This window comes from Amphiprion ocellaris, chromosome 12, assembly GCF_022539595.1.
Source record: "Amphiprion ocellaris isolate individual 3 ecotype Okinawa chromosome 12, ASM2253959v1, whole genome shotgun sequence".
NCBI classification, from domain to species: domain Eukaryota; kingdom Metazoa; phylum Chordata; class Actinopteri; family Pomacentridae; genus Amphiprion; species Amphiprion ocellaris.
In genome coordinates, this window is record NC_072777.1 from 29237824 (window position 1) to 29257494 (window position 19671).

The following is a 19671-nucleotide window of genomic DNA, read 5'->3' on the forward strand; positions in this document are numbered from 1 at the left end:
AATGCTTTTTTTTGTCTCTGGAAGGTTGGACTCAGTATTTCTTATATGGTATGGAAAACTGATCACAGGATTTAACTAACAAAAATAGATATATTCCCATAGCTGTTACATTTGTTGTTCTGTTTTCATCTTCGTGAAGAAGAAGAACTGTGTTTCCTTTTATTACTGCTGAGACAGAAAAACAAGAGAAGGTGGTCTCTGTGTGATGAATCGTATAAATGCCTGTATTTCTGAACTTCTGCTGCTAGAAGCCCCTGTTCTTCCGCCATGTTTTAAAATGGACTGTGCAAGGAGGCGTGGCCACTAAAATGACATAATTTGTCCGCACAGAGCCACACGGCTAAAACAAATTTAACCCCTTGAGGCCTACTCTCACAAATTCACAACATGCCACTTTTATTCAGACTGCAGCCGAGATAGCATCCATTCTCCCAATGCTGGCTTGTGCATATTCAATACGTACCTCAGAACCTTTTACAAGCACTGGTTTCTCATAGGACCGGTTGGAGTGGGACCTAATTATTATATATCTGCTATTATTATTATGTATCTGTTCTATGCGCAATAGACAAATTTACGATCTCCACTTATTTTAGCATCAACTGCAAAGCAAAAACATGCAAAAGTCTTTTTTTAAATTGTAAAATTCAGGCATCAAGGGGTTAACAGTCGTTCAGTGAGCTACAGCAGTTGCAAATTAACAAATTGGCAGATACAAATGCTATCATACCAGAACCATGTTGATTTAAGTGGAGAAAAATTTGTCGTGCACTTATAAGGAACATGTGGATCAAAGATAAGCATTTGAATGACAGCTGAACAGTTTTTTGGACTCAAATCTATCTAAACAACAAGGGACACAGCACTGCAGCATGTTAAAAAGATGACAGCCTCAGTCTACTCAGCAGAATTGTGGACCCACAAAAAGTATTATAGCATCATGTGAGCTTTTAATAAGCAGATATTGAGGCAGACTTGGTCCTCTAAGTTAACTCTTAGAGCCAACAGATGCACCCTGCGCATCCATTCTTCTCTGCTAAATTACTCTCGCAGTATTTGTTGCTGCGAGATGTAGCACGAGTCAAATTAAGCTGCACGACTTGACCTTTCCAACAATGCTAGTCGCTTGTGATGAGGTGTAAAATAATTTTGAATTTACATGCATTTTGATCATCCAGCATCATCATCTCTACATGCATGACTCTTGTTTGAATTACTCACGAACTCATCATTGCATAGATATGTTAATACCTAGATATTTATGCACTGCAATCATATCCATGCAGCGATGTGTAGCGAGATTACCCTGAGACTGGGCAGCTACATTTTAACGGAGAAAGAAAGACTATTTTTCAAGTTCTACTAACTGCTTTTATGCCCACCTTCAACCTATTCTATAATATATTCCCACAATAAAGAACATTTACAACCTGTGTCAAAGTAATTTCAGTGTAAGTATCAGCCGTAGATTTATACAGCTGTGGAAGATTACATCCCTCTGAGCTTTATAGGAGCAGAAGACCTGAACTGATCCATATCAGACAGTGACACCTTGATGACACCTAATAAGACCCAAACAATGTGGTGATACCAATCAAATTAACACAGTGCGAAGGCGAAGGATGGCGTGCTAAGATATTTTAAGTAGCTGGAGAGGTTACGATGTACCACTGTTCGTACTTTGGTGTGCGTTTGTGAATGTAAATGTTACTTTACGCGTCTGGAGCGAGGCAGCAAATGAAACTTAATTGAGTCGTCTGCAGGGTGCAGCTTCTTACAAGCGGCGTTCTGTATAAGTTGTTTGCTGCTGTTGGGAACGACAGCTAAACTTTGATCTGATGAGAGCAAGTGCTGGGTAAACTGTTACCTGCGGGAAGATGTCAAGGAAAATTTTCCCTCCAAGTTTTACACTTACGCTAAAACCTTTCCATCTCCCTGTTTGTGTTTGCTTCCTCTGCAGATCTCAGAGTGCTTAAATGCCATTCACGCCTTCTCCGAAGTAAACGCTGCCACTGAGGTTTCAAACGTCACTCTTCCCTCTCTTCACGATCCCCGAGAAGCTCTTTCCACTCAACTTTTGACCCCTGTTGTTATGGAGAATCTTAGTGAACTCCAGAACCCACTGCTGGACAAAAACAGTAAGCACATGGTCAATGGTTACGGGGGAGAATTCCCTAATAATCAGTACCAGGAAAACATTATTAACTACTTTGCTGGAGGAGGAGGAGGAGGAGGTGGTGGTGGTGGAGGTGAAGGCGGAGGAATAGGAGGAGGGAAAGTGAGCAATGGCAACGTGGTGAGCGGAGGAGGCTACAACACCAACGGGAAAATGAAATCCCAGCAATTTTTGGATGCCACCTCGCTGCATCTGGCGGTGGAGGCCTTCTACAGGCCCAACTTCATCCTGTACAAGGAGGACAGTGGCAGCATCAAGGCGAAGGAATACAAAAGCGAGTGCTGCGAGACCACTTTCACAGAGAAGAAGGCCAAAGAGGTGTCCAACACAGCCGGAGCTGAGACGCCCGGCACAGAGGATCCTCAGGCCAAGTTGCTGGAGGACGGAGAACACATTAAGATCCAAACTGTTTCCTACGAGGTGGAGGAGGAGGAGTATGTGGAGTACGAGGTAAGAAGGAAAATGCATGAAATAGCTACGTTGGCCCACAGCACAAAACAACCATAATAATATCAATAGTTTAATTTGTGTTGCACTTTTTCAAAGCAAAGTTACAAAGCGCTTTACAAGAAGACAAATGTCGAATTAAAAAAACTACTTCAACAAATATATTACAGTGTAAACATGCACAGAAACAAGATCACATAGTTACGTCAAGTCAAGACAACATCACTAGAGCGCATCCCAGTGAAAACAATTATGGATGATATTTCCAAAGTAACCTAAGTAGACTCAACATTGCAGTTAAATGCATTATTTTATCAAAAAGGTCATAAATTGTGAGATGTTATGTTTTTTAGGAGCAATTCTTGTGGCAACCTAACAGGGAAGAATAAAAGAGCTTTAGGTTTAGTGTTTCTACAGGTTTTATTTAAACCCCAAACCATGAACTGAACCTACAGCTAACCAAGTAGTTTTGCAATGTAAATAAAACCACAGATTAGGACTTCATTAGACCATTATAATAGCCATTATTCCCAAACATGTTGGTCCATATGGATCTGAAAATGCAAGTAAATAAGGAGTGGAAAACAGCAAGTCAAAGCAAAAGTCAAAGCAACAGTGAAAAGTGAAAGGCTAATGCTATAAAAAATTGTCCAAGATGAGTCTCAAATTTAAGTCTCCAAGATTCAATTTCACTGATTTATGCCTTCAACCTCCAAATGTGGACTTTTGCTCCTCTTTCAGTGCAAAATCATGGCTCTCCAGCCATTTCAGGTGACTACCTCATGAAGCTTAGCGAGAGAATGCCAAGATTGTGCAAAGCAGTAATCAAGCAAAAGGTGGCTATTTTTAAGATTCTAAAATATAGCACGTTTTGACATATTTCACACTTTTTTGTTTACTATATAATTCCATATGTGTTCATTCATAGTTGTGATGCCTTCAGTGAGAATCTACAGTGCAAACAGTCATGAAAATAAAGAAAAACCATTTAAATGAGAAGGTGTGTCCAAACTTTTAATTGGTAGTGTATATGGTGATAACAGCTTACTGAGCCTACTAGAAGGTGGAGGAGGTTCATACTGAATGCTCTGGAAAACATCCAAAACAGGTGATCACAGTCACACAGTGACCGAAAATTAAAGTATCCATCCAGTGAAAAATCCCCAAAACGACAGAACCTCATACCACTGAAATCCCAGTCTGTGGTTAACTCCTTTTCCATCCATGCAGCTTGCTTATCTGGACTGTGTTGCCTTTTTTGTGCAAAGAAAGAAAGAAAGTCGCACTCATGACGTGGCCACAGGTCAATAGAAAACATAGGAATCTCTCAATTTTATAGCTTTTATTGTGAAATTAAGATGATTTTACCCTGTGGACCAACATAGCTATGATAATTTACTGTGAGACTGCATTGAAGTGGAAGAAATTATGAAAGCTTGTATTTGTCCAGAATGGACAGTAGTTTTATGATGTTCAGTGATAGGTCTGATCTTGGTAATGTAGGAAAAAGTGTGTAACCTTGAGTTCATTGAATGGGCCTTCAACTAAAGGAATTTACACCATCAAGGACACTATAACACATCCAGATACAAGTCTGTAGATATATGAATTTGGTGAGTTTAGTAACTGAAGCTAACCCTCTGAACTCTCAGCATTTTTTTAGGTCCTGTTACATTCCTACTCACTGTGGGCTCATTTTTCTCTACAATATAAAGTCCTTCACATCTATGGAAACAGCACAACCATAGCTACAAGCAGAGAAATGTCAGAAATGTCTTCTGCAAAGTATGATAGTGATAATGCTGTAAATAATATCAACAGACAAAATGAAAGTTAAATTTCTTTATTTATTTCTACAAAAATTGGAGTAAACTGTGAAACATATTTCCAAGTGCCCACAGGGCAAAAATGTAGCATCCACATTCTATTGAAGGCCTATTTGATTTAGCCTGTCAACATTCTTATGTCTACAAATTCTGCATTTTTCATACTACTCTGCACAAATACTCTAGAAAGATGTTTCACCATGCAGAGTACACCATAAAACAACTTGCTGGCCACTTTGCCTCTGTATATTGTTTTTTGGGCTGTGCTGCAATTTTTTTTTACATGAATGTTTTCGCTCAGTCTCGGTAAACTTGACCTGCAGTTCAGCTGAGAAGTCCCTAAATTATTGTCACGTGGCTGCTGGTCACAGCTGAGTCATTCATGGCTTTTGAGTTGTACCAAGGAGCACAACATTATTTTTGTTTTTATTGGATCTGATGCAAACTGTTTATCCATGTATCCATCACCTATAGACTGCTTAGTCGTCATTAGAGTCACAGGGAGGCTTCAGTCTATCCCAGCTGACTTAGGGCGAAGGCAGAGAACACCCTGGACAGGTCACCAGTCTGTCACAGGGCCACATATAGAGACAAACAAGCACACTCACATTTACACCTATGGACAATTTAGAATCACTAGTTAACCTCAGCATGTTTTTGGACTGTGGGGGGAAGCTGGAGTACCCGGAGAAAACCCACGCTGCACAGGGAAAGACCCCAGGGCCGGGACACGCATCAGGGATCTTCAAGCTGCGAGGCAACAGTGCTAACCACTACACCACTGTGCAGCCCCCGCAAACTGTTTATTTTTGGCTAATTTTTAAATGTAGGGTAAAGTGCTGTTAAAGAAAAACCGAAAATGTTGAGCTCAGATCTGGTGTTTGTACTAAGGGAACTGACCGTGTGTCACCTTTAATATGTTCAAACAGCAGGGATGTAAATTTTAATGCAGTTTCTCAGCCACTTGTCAGCAGCATCATAAATAAATAACTGACTAAATGTTAAAACAAATGAAATACGGTGGTCAGAATTCCATATTCTGATATGTTTTTGAAACACAGACATTTGCCTTATGAAGGCAAAAATCACTTAGTTTTACACCAGCCACTCAGCAATAGTAACATATTTTTTAGTTCATCCTGCCTTGTTCCAAACACATGAGCTTTGAACAGAATCCGTTAACTGCCACAGAAGTCTTTGTCATTTTGGCCCATTGCTAGCTTAACGCAGCCGCAACCAGAGGCTCCACCTGGTGACTCAACCAGGTACTGCAGCTAATCTACAAAACATTTTCTGAATACGGACATCCTTTGTCTTCTGCCTTATCAGTTAATACGTTTTCGATCAGTTAAATTATATGAATATATTATTATATATGGCAATTAATCGGTTAATGATTAATCATTGACATAACTATTAAGGTCTATTTTAAGTTGAAATTCTTTCTGTGCTTACAGTTTCTGGTTTCATTAAGGCGATTCTTTTTTAACAGAAAAAAAAGTCTTTGAAACCTGCTGCTGGATTTTTGGGTTCCAAGGTTTAAGGCAGTTATTTGTTCAATGTTGTTATTTTCCAGTGAAAAGTCCGCATCTATCTGATAATCCAGCTAATACGAGCTTTCATGCCTGTAGTGTATTTGTGCTAAATGAGAGCGAGCACGCTTGTATTCCTGCGGTCCGTGTACACTTGTATCATCACACCGAAGGATTGGGTTCAGCTGCTGGATCACGCTGACATTTTACTGAGCGCAAATCCCATTTGATCCACTGACCTTGGCCTCAATAGTAAAATTCGTCGTTAGATAATAATAAATCACCCACGTCTGCCTCACACAGGGATATTAGGTGCTACAGTGCTGCGGCATTAGCCACAGTATTTTCACTCTCAACTGGCACAACCGATAGCACAAAGCACTCCAAAGGATTTAGGGGATTGGACAGGCAGAATAGGGTGCTGAGAGTCGACCAGTGTCCTGTAACACCTAATGGACTGGCTGCCACACACCAGAGTCCACCAGAATTAACCTGGATTGCTGTGATAAACATGTAGCTGCTGAAATGCAACGTGACTTGGGTCCATAGGACATGGAGCCCACTCATTGCATTGTGGTTAAAGCAATAATCATGGGGGGGGGGGGGGGGGGGGGACACAAATCTTAACTCCTCCGATTGGCTCAGAGATGAAAAAACTGTGATGTGCAGAGGACAAAGAGCAAATAACCTGCTAATTTTCTGATGTTTCCTCCATTGCATTTGTAAACTTGCTCACAAAAAGCAGAGCAGATGAGATAGAGACACAATCTCTCAAACTAGAAACTACTTTTAGGCGTTCAAAGGTTAAGTGAACACATTACCATACTGTTCTTGTTTTTCCACTCACTTCCTGCTGAAAAATGAACGAGTGCATAAAAGAAAAATAGCATCATCAGCCCTACAGCCGTGGTTTGAGATGTAAAGAGGGAAATACACAGTGGGACTCATTATGTAGCCTTGCAGCAGGAGACCATTGACACCACAAAGTCTGAACCACCCTGCCCACAGCTTGACACACTGCAGAGACCTCAGAGTAGAAAGCCCCTCCACTGACATGCTCAGACTGGTTAAAGTTCAGTATTTAACACGCTGCTGTGAAGGAGGATTTCAGTATGTAGCCAGAGTCTGATCTGCAAACACAGAGCGGCCCCACAACCATTTATGCTGTTCATTACCATTAACTCATCTTGTATTATTTGCATATCTGTCTTAAAGACTTATACCAGTAAAATAGTTTTACCTTACATTGTTAACATGTCGAAATTGTAATTTTCAGATGCTAGAAATCCCATAATCTGAGTATTTTCACCTTAAAATTGCAGATGACATCCTGTCAACTTGAAGAGTGTGACTTTCTGTATCATTATTCTTCCAACATGTATGGGTTAATACCTTGGGATAACACTAGACAATATATTCACCTTTGACCAGCACACCATGGACATGCAAAAAAAAAAAGAAGCCACAAGAGACTCTCAGCCAACCATAAACTAAAAGGTCTTTATGTTGCCCCTCATCTCCTTCTGTTGCTGTATCTAAGCATCATCCAGTCTATCCTCCTGTACTGCTCCACGTGTTTCTATAACATGCTCACTTTTACAAACAAAACCAAACTCATAAGCACCACAGCCTCTAAAATAATCGGTCTTCCCACACCAAACCTCACAGAATTAAACAACAGGGCCATTACACAAATTGCAGTCATAATTGAACAGGACACAACACACCCACTGAACACACCTCATCCCCCTCTATCAGGACATAGATAAAGAACACTGAGATGTAGACGAGCACAACTAGGCAAAAGCCTGATCCTATCTATCATTAACTAAAGGCCAAGGTGATCTGGCCACAGTGAAAACTACACTTATACGTTGAACAGTGTTGTTGTGGAATGTGTGTTTTTGTACTGTCCTGTCAATGTAGACCATGTGGAATGGTGCTGTGGAAAATAATTAGGAAGGGATTTTTTCATGGAATAAAAAAAAAAAAAAAAAAAAACTAAATATGTCACTTTGATACACAGAAATGAGTTGTTTGGGGTTGAATCAGCACACAGAGGAGAACTTGAAGGTAATGCTGCACTGTCATTTTGAGGGTAAAACATAATTTAGTGGATTTGTTTGACAATATCATCAACTAGCTTAAAGGTAACCTGTGCAGTTTTCTTGTAAACAATCAAAAGTTAAGTTTAAATTGTATTATATGTATATATGTACCTTTCCAAGGGCTCATTATCAGCATTTTGGTTCTTTCTTTCCTTAAAGTGTGCATTATAGCTGCTTTTTTGTGCACGTTGAAAGTCTACTAACTTGCAAAGCCCAAAGTCATAGAACCATGGGAAGTTCGTCAACAATACACATAAAACTGCACGAAACACCTGGTTTAAAGTTCAGTTTTTCCATTAGTTACCAACATCACCATGTAACACAGGTGATACAGGTGACATGTTACCCCACAGTCCGTCATTTTTGTCCCACTAGAGCTGCTTGTATTCAGACTATGTCTTTCTGCTTATACCCATCGGGGCTACGAACCAACTGGTATTGGTCCACCAGCTGACCAATCAGAGCAGCCTTTGCGTATCACAAGGGCGCTTTAAAGAGACAGAGCTAAAACGCAGCATTTTAGATAGAAGACTATCTGTAGCAATGTACAGGATGAGAAAAGTAATTTGTTTTTGAATATTAAAACATCTAAACATTCTCTCATGGACCCCAAAAATCTAATTATGAACCAGTAAAGGTGCATAATATGGGCTCTTTAAGTCTTAAGTCATTTCCATCAGGCTTAGAGTGAGCAGTCTGATAACAGGGCTGCAGCAGCACCAGTCTTCCTTGTGATTCTCCACAGGAGGTGTTCAGGCACAGTATTGAGTGGTAGGCTTTGTCAGGTGTGTTTTGGAAACATTCAGAGCCTAACACACAGTCATTGTAGTTAAGCTCTTTAAAAGCAGAAAAACAGACCTAAGAAATTAACTAATTTACTGCAGGACTTACTAACACACATTTAACACAAGTAAAACATAAATTTTGCACCCATCTTCTTTTTCAGAAACACATGAGACAGACGACCGAAACATGATGCTAAAACACATTTTTTCCCTTTTTCTATTTAGAAAACTTATCTTCTGAGTATTTCATTTTGCACTGTTTACATCCATGCTTAGCAGCTTGCAGTTGTGTTCTTCGCTGCCTTTTTACGAGCACGTTGCTGCTTGTCTTTGTGTGTTACTGACATCAATTGTAGATCAGCAGAGCAGCGTGAAACTCGATTGTGACACTTGTGAATCGTACAATCGAAACACAGACCCACTTCTGCTAGTAGGCAAAAAATGGCACAAAGTACCTTTAAAGACACAATGTGCCGACGTGCATGATTCATTCTTAATTTTATTCGTTGAGCTTTTGATATGAAGGATAGCAGAAATTCGCTTTACATTTATACTGAAAATGCTGTTCAAACGGTTTCAGATATGTCTGTAAATGCTGAAAAATGGATGTCGAAATCTGTATAAAATTAAGGGAAGATGGTTCAAACTAGCAGATTATTGCCAAGGATAATGTGCATATTCATTTGTGTGAGAATGTAGATGTTTTTGCATGACTATGAGATTTCACACAGTAAAACACAGGTGGTATCTATCTTAGTTCATGCATTTTTCTTCTGAGAAACTTGAAAAACATAGAAGCACAAGTGAACTAAAATAGAAATCTCTTTATGAGGGAGCTACAAAGAAGAAGAAAGGTTCAGGTAGTGGAGGCATTGTGAGAGGAGGCTGGGATTGGCAGTGTGGCAAAAAGATGGAACATTATACCTTCAGACAAACACAATTTTCAATATAATTACAGCTGTCCAGATCTTCGCAGCAACATGGGGGTTCTGTACAGTCGCTGTTCTGCTCGGCGGAAGAACTTTAGAAAGCTCTCTTTATGAAGGACAACATGGCAGTTACACGACAGTGATACCTCATGCTTTTACTTTGATTATAGGCTCAGTATGACAGTGTTTGGTGCAGCATTATAAGGCACTGTCAGCCTGAGAGCAGTGATACCTGGAAGAGGTGTGTATGATGGGATGCTTCACTGTATTCGAGACTAGGGGTTTATTCAGCTTATATTTTGCAGTGGCATAACGTCATGGATGAGCCTTTGAAGTATATTTACACACATACATATCAGCCCATCTAATCAAAATAATGTTTGTTTGTTTGTTTGTTTTCAAACTTGCAGTGATGCATTTAATTAACCGGTGGGAAAAGGTCCCTAGAATAACTTTTCAGAGTGCAAGCAGTTTCTGAACATTTATTGTTCCTCTCACATTTTTACTCCATGTGGACTCATTGTTCAAGTCTTTCGCGTCTGTGGAAACAGCACAGCTAGGGCTAGAAGAGAGGAAAGTGTCTGTGATATGCATTATAAGAAAGTTGTGATGCCAAAAATTGCCAAAATAAATACATAGATAATTTAATTAAATGTAATTACATTTTAATAGTCTTAGTTTTTGGCTCAAAAGAGGGTTGTTTTTTTTTTTTTTTTAAAAAAGGAAACGTACAACGTTTTTCCAAGTGCCCACAAATGTTATGAGCAGCAGAACAATAGATGATGGAAGACTAACTGGCTCTACATGCTAAAGATATTTTACTTCTTCCATTTTTTATTTGCTTCCACATTTGTCTCCTCTCTACTCTGTCTAAACACAGACTGCAGCTCAGTTGTGAAGACCCTACATTTTTGTTCCGCAACTCTTGATTGCAGCAGAATCACAAATGGCTTCTCATTTTTTGCAGGATCTGGTGTAAATTAGAGATGTCCTGGTGTCAGTCGAATCGAGGTCAGGGTTGATCAAGGCAATTATCAATACAAACATAAGGCCAATCCTCAGTTTGCATCCACTGTTACATGGGTGTGGGGATTTGAATAGTGTTCTAAATTAATGCAGCATTTTCAATCAATAATTAATTAATTTACAAACATTTTCAGCACTCTGGACATTTGTCCTGTGCTGATGTTGTTATTTTCAGCCACGGACACATGATGCAGAACACAAAGGCAGCTGTGACATAAGCCACTAAGACAGACCGATGCGAACCAGTTCAAGCACAGAAGCAATGCTGATTTCCATAATTATCTTAACTATATGTGTTATTGAATAAGATTAAGACATATTTTATTGTCCCCAAAGGGAAATTTGCCTTGGGCAATAGTGCTGATTTATCAGCTCTGTGCAAGTACTGACAGCACGATAATAGAACAAAAGTACACACCTGGGCACAAAATGAGCTAAATACTTACTTAAGTACTGCTAAATTATTTATAGGAATCTATACTCATGAACATATTTATTATTTGTGTTCAATTTTGCTGCAGTGTTGGTTTTATGCAAATGTTTATGGCTTCTTGTAGTCTTTGTCCCACATAAGTAGGCCCTTCTAGCTAATCACATGTATACTTACAGAGGGTACACGTTGCTTTCAGTGCTGGTTTTGGTGTCAGTGGTTTAATAAAAATGCATAGAACTTGCATGCCTAGCGCAGTTTTGTCAAAGTGACTGAATGTACGAAATGTTAAGGCATATTAGCATCAGCTGTTAACATTATCAAATCTGTCCCATAGTTCAGTAATTCATAGACTGATGGATATTAGCAGATTTATTTATGTGGACCAAGCAAAGCCACATACATTTTCCATGTTGGGTTTAACCTGTGATAGACTGGTGACCTGTCCAGGGTGTCCCCTGCCTTTGCTTTAAGTCAGCTGGGACAGACTCCCGCAGTGTAAAGATAATGGATGGATGTTGGGTGGTGGACTTCGTAAAACTTTTTGCCCTGTTGACACATAACAAATCATCTGGACAGTAGTTACTTTAAGGGTCTGTCAAGCCCGGTGTGATGCTCAACATATCACAGCCACTTTGTTAGGATTCCTTGGCATCATTAACTGGGTACCTCTAGCATAATTTTTCAATATGCAGCATAGTTCAAAAGTCCTATATAAATTAGTGAACGTCAGAAGTAGACTCCAAGACCCCATAGCCAGATGTTCTCAGTTGGTATTGTCACTGTCAGGTAACGAGAAGTTACCCAAACCATGATCGTATCCTAATCTTTTACTTAAAGTTATTTTTGTTGTGCTCTTTAGTCTTTATTACAGTTGAAAGTGGAGAGAGACAGGAAACGTAGGGGGAAAAGTGAAGGAGGGACATGCAGCAAACGGCCATGGGTTGGACTCAAACCCATGGCTGCCGTGTCAGGGACTATAGCCCCTTTTATGGGTTGCCTACTCAACCAGTTGAGCTACTGGGTAAACTGATAAATAAACTGACGTTATCTGAAAAAAAATAATAGTCCAAAACAGGAAACGACCCTTGGTGCCTTGGTGGAAATCTTACATCACCAGACTTGGCATCAAATATTGACTAAGCATCACCAGTTAACCTACAATGATTATCTTTGGAGTGCATTAAGAAGTTAGAGCACCTGGAGAAAACCCTTTGCGAACTTGTTGTCTCATTAGCGACAAAGCTAATTATGTTACTGACAGTTTGTTCAACCGCCGTTTGCTGTGACCTGGTCAACAGGGATGTACAGTACTTCAGGGATTGAACTGCTTTTCATTCTTTTCACTCCACATGGAGTTCTGGAAGTTGTTTTATCTGTCTGTCTTGTCTGCTTCTCTTCATACGCAGCTCCTCCTCATATTGATTTAATAAAGAAATCAGTAATGACTTTTGCCTGCCTGAGCCCAGTAGCGAGAAAAGAGTTTGTGTCTCTAAAAATGTTATTTTTCACCCGTCATGTTGCTCAGCTGAATCTGCTTCGTGTACGATGTCTAATCTATAATCATCATCATCATGATGTGATGTGGAATGATATACTGCCATTACAAAATGCATATTACGCAGGTTCTCTGAAGGCTTTCATCAGCATGAGATGAGAGAAAAATAGTGATCAGAAAGCTGATTACTGAGTCTGGATTTCTGTGAGTTCAGCAAAGCAAATACCTGACAAGCTCATCGAGCAACAATTATGTCAGTGCAGCTCTACCAATTCCATGATGTGATCTATACCTGCTCTTAGCACCATCAGAGGCATAGTATTATTGTCAACTGGGCACAAATTGGACACTTTTGTAAGGGACAGAGTGTAACACCCTGTTCACCAGAGGCCAGATAGATGTATAGATTGTGCACACACACAAAGACAGAAACATGCATGTACTCTTTAAATCAGATGTATGAAGCCTGACTGGTTCTGTTTTTTAATCATAACGGAACTGGGTGCAGCTACTGAAGCCTGTCATTAGTGCCCATTTCACCACCTTTTAGACCTGCCAGTGAGAAGAACTGTAAGGAAGAAATGTAGTTAAATTACTTTTGCTCACGTAGTTATAGTTATTTATACAGTCCACACCACTAATTCTTCACATGCATCTCTAATCATAGCAGTGACATCTCAGTCATCATTTTTTAAAAGATTTCTGTTTGCCATTTTCGCCTTTATTAGAGAGTCTGAGTGCTGGACAAAATAACAAGAAGATGCTCTGCACTGCCTGCAAATTATTGTCAGTTCGATACAGAACCTCGCTAGGCTGAACTGTGAGATGCAAGACGGGAATCCATTTCAGCTTTTCAAATTCAAAGCCAAAGATGATGCCCGTTCCTCTATTCAGCTATACCATTGTCAAGACTATACCTCTCCTCCAGTGCAAAATGAGATTTTGCAGTTGTCAGGAAATTGTATTGTCAGAAGTATTGTGCTATCCATCCCGTCTTTACCTGTTTTGCAGCACTCAGTCAGTATGGACAGCACTCAGGATGTCTCAGGAACAGAGCCACAATGTTTTAGATACAGTTTGCATAACATGACCTGGAGGTTTTTGTTGGTTTGTATAAGGTCTTGCTTGAGAGGAGTTTGGTAGAAGCTATAGATGTCATTTTCACTCCAATATAAAGTGATGCTCCTCTATTGCAACAGCACAAACTTAGAAGTAAATTAAAAAAATGTGTTCTGTGCCAGTTAAAATGCCATAAATCATAAAAAACTAAGAAAAAAAGCTTGATTTCTTTGATTAATTATTTAACAAAAAAAATCTAAATAAATGGAATCAACATGTAAAACATTCTTCCAAGTGTCCATAGGGGCTTCCAATACATAAAAAAAATAAAAGGTGACTCTACATACTATAGATAATTGACTACTTCAATTTTTAATTTGTTTCCACAGTTGTCTCCAATCTTGTTTGTGTTAAAGCAGCCTGCAGTTCAGCCAAAAAGACTGAAGCTTTGTTATGTCACTGTTGGTTGCAGATGAGTCACTCATGACTTCAAAGTTGTGCTGAGGAATGAGGCTTTTTTTGTTTTTTGTTTTTACATAATCTGTTTAGTGTGAACAGTTAATTTTTGGTGAATTTTCAAATGAGACATGTACAATAGATGCCTTTGCTGAAATATCAAGATCTTAAGCTCAGTAGTAGATATTTTTTCCAACTGAACAGCATGTCAGTTAAAATACCAGTTGGAATGGCAGAAATCCAAAGATTCTGTTTGTTTTGACAGTTTTGGGTCATTGTAATTACCATCTTTTTGGCAATTTCTTAAAGATAATATGTCTTTCAAACCCAATGGCAGATTTTGTGGTTTTGTGGACATACAGTATGATGGCCCCCGGCTTTGTATATGCATCATGGCACAAACTACCTTGACTTGATCATTCAGACTGCATGCCAAGTCAGTCCCTTGATGGCTTTCAGTAGGTTCATTAAGCAAACAGTCAATTTTGAGTAGCAGCAGCAGGTTCAGAAGGTTCACTCGATCACTAGCCCGACCAGGTGGACAGAGGGAGGAAACAGTTTGTGCTTTCTCACTATCAAAGTGGTTTTATCCATCATGGTAGACATGACATTGAATGGATCTGTGAGAAAAGTTTTTTTTAGAAAGAGTAAAACTGTGCTTAGGTTTCTTTTGGCATTAGAAGGGATCGAGGAATGGAATGGAACAAGTCCCTGAAAAAATGTACCAAAAGTATTGCAGGAATAAGAAGTGCAACAGAGTGTGTCAGATCCACCCTACAAGATAGAAGAATTGAGGAAAACTTTCAGGAGTTTTTTGACAAAGCAGTGGCAACGTCTGACTTCCTTTGGGATTATGCCCATTCAGATCCTCACCAATGACTTGTCTGGCGAATCGACACACTCGAAAATCAGCTGAGATGCTTTACAGAACAGTTCTAAGAAGTGTTCAGTGTGTGGAGAAACCAGATTTGGATGTCTTGCAGAAACTGAAGCAAACTCTGAACAGGGAGAGTCTGAAGGTACAACCAGACATTTTTGGGTTCAAAAACACTTTCAAATCATTTTCAGATCTGTTGCTAGATGGACTAATATCATGGGAGGAAATGGCAGTTGAAGTTAGAGGCCTGTTTGATCAAGTTCAAACCCTTCTCAGGCTGCTTTGATCAATTCAGACTCATCCGTCGAGACTGAAAGAAGCTTCAGATTCTCAGAAGGCTCAGTGACATGAGGACAAACAAATATGTGAACATGATTTTTGGCACCTTCCAAAAGGAGCAAGGTAGTGGACAATGAGTTGTTTGCATTTTTGAGTGTGGATATAGCTAACAGACATGCTTATATGCTTAGAAGTACATATAAATTTACAGATCATTGGTTTGAAAAGGAAACATTTTAGCTGACAAACTTGAGTGAAGACTGCATTGTTTCTGTTGTAGGGCTGCAACTAAAGACTATGTATTTGCTATCAAACAACTGTTTTACAGATAAACTGATTAATCTAAAGGGTTAAACGATATTCTTTTTACTAATGAACAGACAACACTTATGGCGGTTTTGCCTTTCTGGTGGTGCATCATCCAGAAAAGCTATTGTATGTTTTCTCTTTTTAGTAACACAATCGTGCATTCACATTCTCTGAATTCTTACTTACCAGAAAGATTGTGTTTGGAAGCCAACTGGTTCTTCGGATCCTTTCCATGAGTGGTTGCTAGTTTCAGGGCTTCCACTTTTCACCTCTTAACCCTCATCACTGGTCCCAGACATTCCTCTTTCACGATTGATCCTGCCAACAGTTTCTGTTAAATAAAACACCAAGTCAAAAAGTTTCTTTTTCTGTAAAATTTAATTCAGCAGTTGCAGAAGGAGTCAAACAATCAAATGAGCTGAAAGGAATGCGTAAAGAAAGAAGGAAGTCTTTTATACAGCAGTGAGCATCGAACGCAAGTCAAACTTTTTCCTTTCCTGATCAACAAAATAGCATCCTTGAAAACTATAGAACCTCCAAGGATTTCTGTACAGACCCTCTTTATTTTACAGTTTCTCTTACACAAGTTAGCGTTAGTTAATTCCTAAAAAGGGTCTTGAACTGTTTGGGTTTTAGAAGTTTCCATCATAGTAAGACTAAAAACCTTCACATAGAGCCCTAATTAATGTTGTTTTTCAATTATTGATGTGTTAGTTTATTTGTAAGTATTGCCTCAGGCAGATAAAAAGTCCATTTTTGAGTGTGTTGGTCACCAAATCTATTTAAAAAAAAAAAAAAAACAGGCTCTAGATGAAGCCTCAGCTGCCAGAGGAACCCCTGAAGACCAGTTTTATGTCCCCCACTAATGTCAAAAGCTAGTTCTTGTTTATAGGTATCAAAAACTGGTTGAAACATAATTTTTTTCTCCTTCCCTTTGCTGATACCTGTAGCTCCAGGCATTGTGTTTGCTATGAGAAACGATGTAAAGTAATAAAACTATGTAAAGTGATTTAAATCTTCATAAAAGCTGGCTGACTGGAGGCAGGTTGGATTGTGCTGGTTCTGCTTTCCCTTTAACTCGCTCTTTGTTTCTCATCACAGCAAGATAAAAAAGGGAAACTACTGTGGTGGAATGAACTGTTCTGCATTTTATTTTCAAAGGGGTGTATGCAAAAGGAATTATTAAATAAAGCACAAATCCTCCAATTATCAAAATGCATGAGTAAATTACAGATAGCCTCTGAGGAGAATCACTATGGGAGGAGAGGCATTTCTTCAAAGAGATTTTCTTTTGTCTTAATATCCCTACCTGGGAAATAAAGACAAAAGAACGACATTGTAAGAAGAAGCTTTTAATAAGGGGGAAAAATGGAATCTCCGTGTGATTCAGCCTAACATACGTCTCTCTTTTACAGTTCAGTTTTAGCTGCAGAGAACAATCCTTTTATTCAAAACACCAAAACATCCAATTATCAGCTTTTGTAAAGATTTGCTCATATTGTTTCTACAAAATGTGTTCTCTTTGTCAAGAGTCTTTCCATGCCTTACATCTCAAATTTCCTTTAAAAGTTGCTCGCTTTATTAGCTTTCTTTTCTGAAGAAGATTTTCACTTTTCATAAGAGACTTATTTGTGTGCACATCCTCACATGTCCTCAGCCTTTTATCTGAGCTTTTTTCTGTAGGATGTTGGAAAAAAACAGCGCAGTTAGTAGACAGAACATAAAAATGCTGAATAAAAGGACCATGATGGCATGTAGCAGCAGCAGTACTGAAGTGCCTGTAAAGTGTGTATCCTCCAGCTGCAAGGACAGTGATCCACCCTTCACATGAAAAGTGAGAGTTTCGCCTTCGCAAGTCAACAAGCAGAACACTACACATGTTCGAGGTCTCTGTGCCAGATAACCAAGGCAATCTCACCTGCCTGCTCCTATCAGCGTCAGCCTGAACAGGTGTACAGATCTGCTAAATGAACCTTCCTTTGTTCCTGCCCCACTTTCAGACACATCTGATTGTTTAAACTTTTGCATTTCTAAAGGAATTGTCTTGCATAGGCAGATTATTCCCTTGCACAGACACAACACTATGTAGAATGGTCTGACTGCACCAGGTTAAAAAGCTTTGTGTAGATTTAAATTGATCACAGTCATCAAGGCTAAGAACAGGGTGCCCAATTTTGTTGTAAATCATGATAGCAAAGATATTGTACTACCAGAATCAGAATCAGACACAGTTTTATAGGCAAGAAGGTTTTCAGAAAAGCAAGTGATGCAAGTCAGTAGACAGTGAGTGTTGCAAGACAAATTAACAGAAAGTGTAGCAAACACAAGAGATTATACGACACGAAAAGTAATACAATTATTGCCGGTCACGGATCTTATTGTAAGTTCCAAACTTTGAGGGAAACAGACTTTTCAAAGGTTATTGTTGCTGTTTTTTGTGGTGAATAAGAAAAATTGGGAACACAAAGGCAGGATTATACCTGGAGAGTGAGACTACTAAAACTAAATTTCTGCTCTGTTTCCTGCTGTCATCACTAATTTTGAATGGCAGAACAGCAGAACTAAGTTTTACCTATTTTCCACGAAAAATATTGGACATTTGACATTACCATTTGCAATGCTGATTCTCAATAGTTTGTGCTATCTAGGTTTCCATATCATGTGCTGCATTTCATTGAAGGTGCAGTATGTAATGTGCGATATTTCATATTTTCATTCATGAGGTGTAATATTTCATTTGCAACATTTTGATTACATGTGCAATATTCCACTCTTATGTACAACGTTGTTAATGTAATGGACGACATATAATTTTAATTTACATCTCATTTTTCAGCATTACTGTTTACTGTTTAACTGACTCAGCTGAAGCACCTCATATACATTCAATGTTCGATTAGTAGTGTTGTATCACACTTGCAGTATATCTTATTGCTTTTCTACTTTCTAGGTACTGCATTTGTTATATTATGTCATTTTGTTTTTCTATGTTCATTCAGGATTAATAATGTTTTTTCTTATCTTAAAGTAGTTGGCAGGAGCCTAAAGGTTGGTGCAGTTTATAATTCCTGAACAAGAGCTGCGTCTGCTCACTTGTCCAAAATGCATATATGAAGACACACTGTAAAGGGGCTCTCGCGCTTTTCCCACTTAAATCTGTTATGATCGAGTGCGGTTGCATGTCTGCAGTAATAAACATGCCAGGACTCTATTAGTTATTGCTTTGGTTTTGTCTGAATGTGCAGGTTGAATGCTATAGCCGGAAGAAGTTGATTCTGTTTCACAAGTGTTTCTACATACTTCACATAGAAATAAGAGTGATTAAATTATCTCCTCCATTGATGTGGCTGAGATTCATCAGTTTATCTCCTGCAGTTACGTCTTCTGTTTACCTAATATTTTACTATTCTTTCAGTCTTACTGTCCACTGAAAGGTTCTTATCTTAAATCATTATTAGGAAAGACAACAAATGTGGAGCCGTTTTTCTGTTGTACACTACCAGACAAAAGTTTCTCATTTAATGTTTTATTCTTTATTTTCATGACTATTTATATTGTAGATTTTCACTGAAGGCATCAAAGCTAATGAATGAACACATATGGAATTATGTAGTAAACAAAAAAGTGTGAAATAAGTCAAAACATGTTTTATATTTTAGATTCTTCAAAATAGCCACCCTTTGCTTTGATTACTGCTTTACACACTCTTGGCATTCTCTCCATGACCTTCATGAAGTAGTCATTTGAAATGGTTTTCCAACAGTCTTGAAGGAGTTCCCAGAGATGCTTGTTGGCCCTTTTGCCTTCACTCTGTGGTTCATCTCATCTCAAACCATCTGGATTGGGTTTAGGTCATGTGACTGTGGAGGCCAGATCATCTGAGCAGCACTCCATCACTCTCCTTCTTGGACAAATAGCCATTACACAGCCTGGA

At 38.9% G+C, this 19671-nt stretch overlaps 1 protein-coding gene across 1 annotated transcript in view; it reads left to right on the top strand.

The window, feature by feature from the left end:
• syndig1l (synapse differentiation inducing 1-like) overlaps window positions 1-19671 on the top strand; it is a 69224-nt gene that overhangs the window by 10462 nt on the left and 39091 nt on the right. Inside the window, exon 2 of the mRNA XM_023263089.3 lies at window positions 1961-2626. Coding sequence (XP_023118857.1) covers window positions 2093-2626 — 534 coding nt within the window. The 5' untranslated portion in view covers window positions 1961-2092. The remainder of the gene's footprint in view (window positions 1-1960; window positions 2627-19671) is intronic.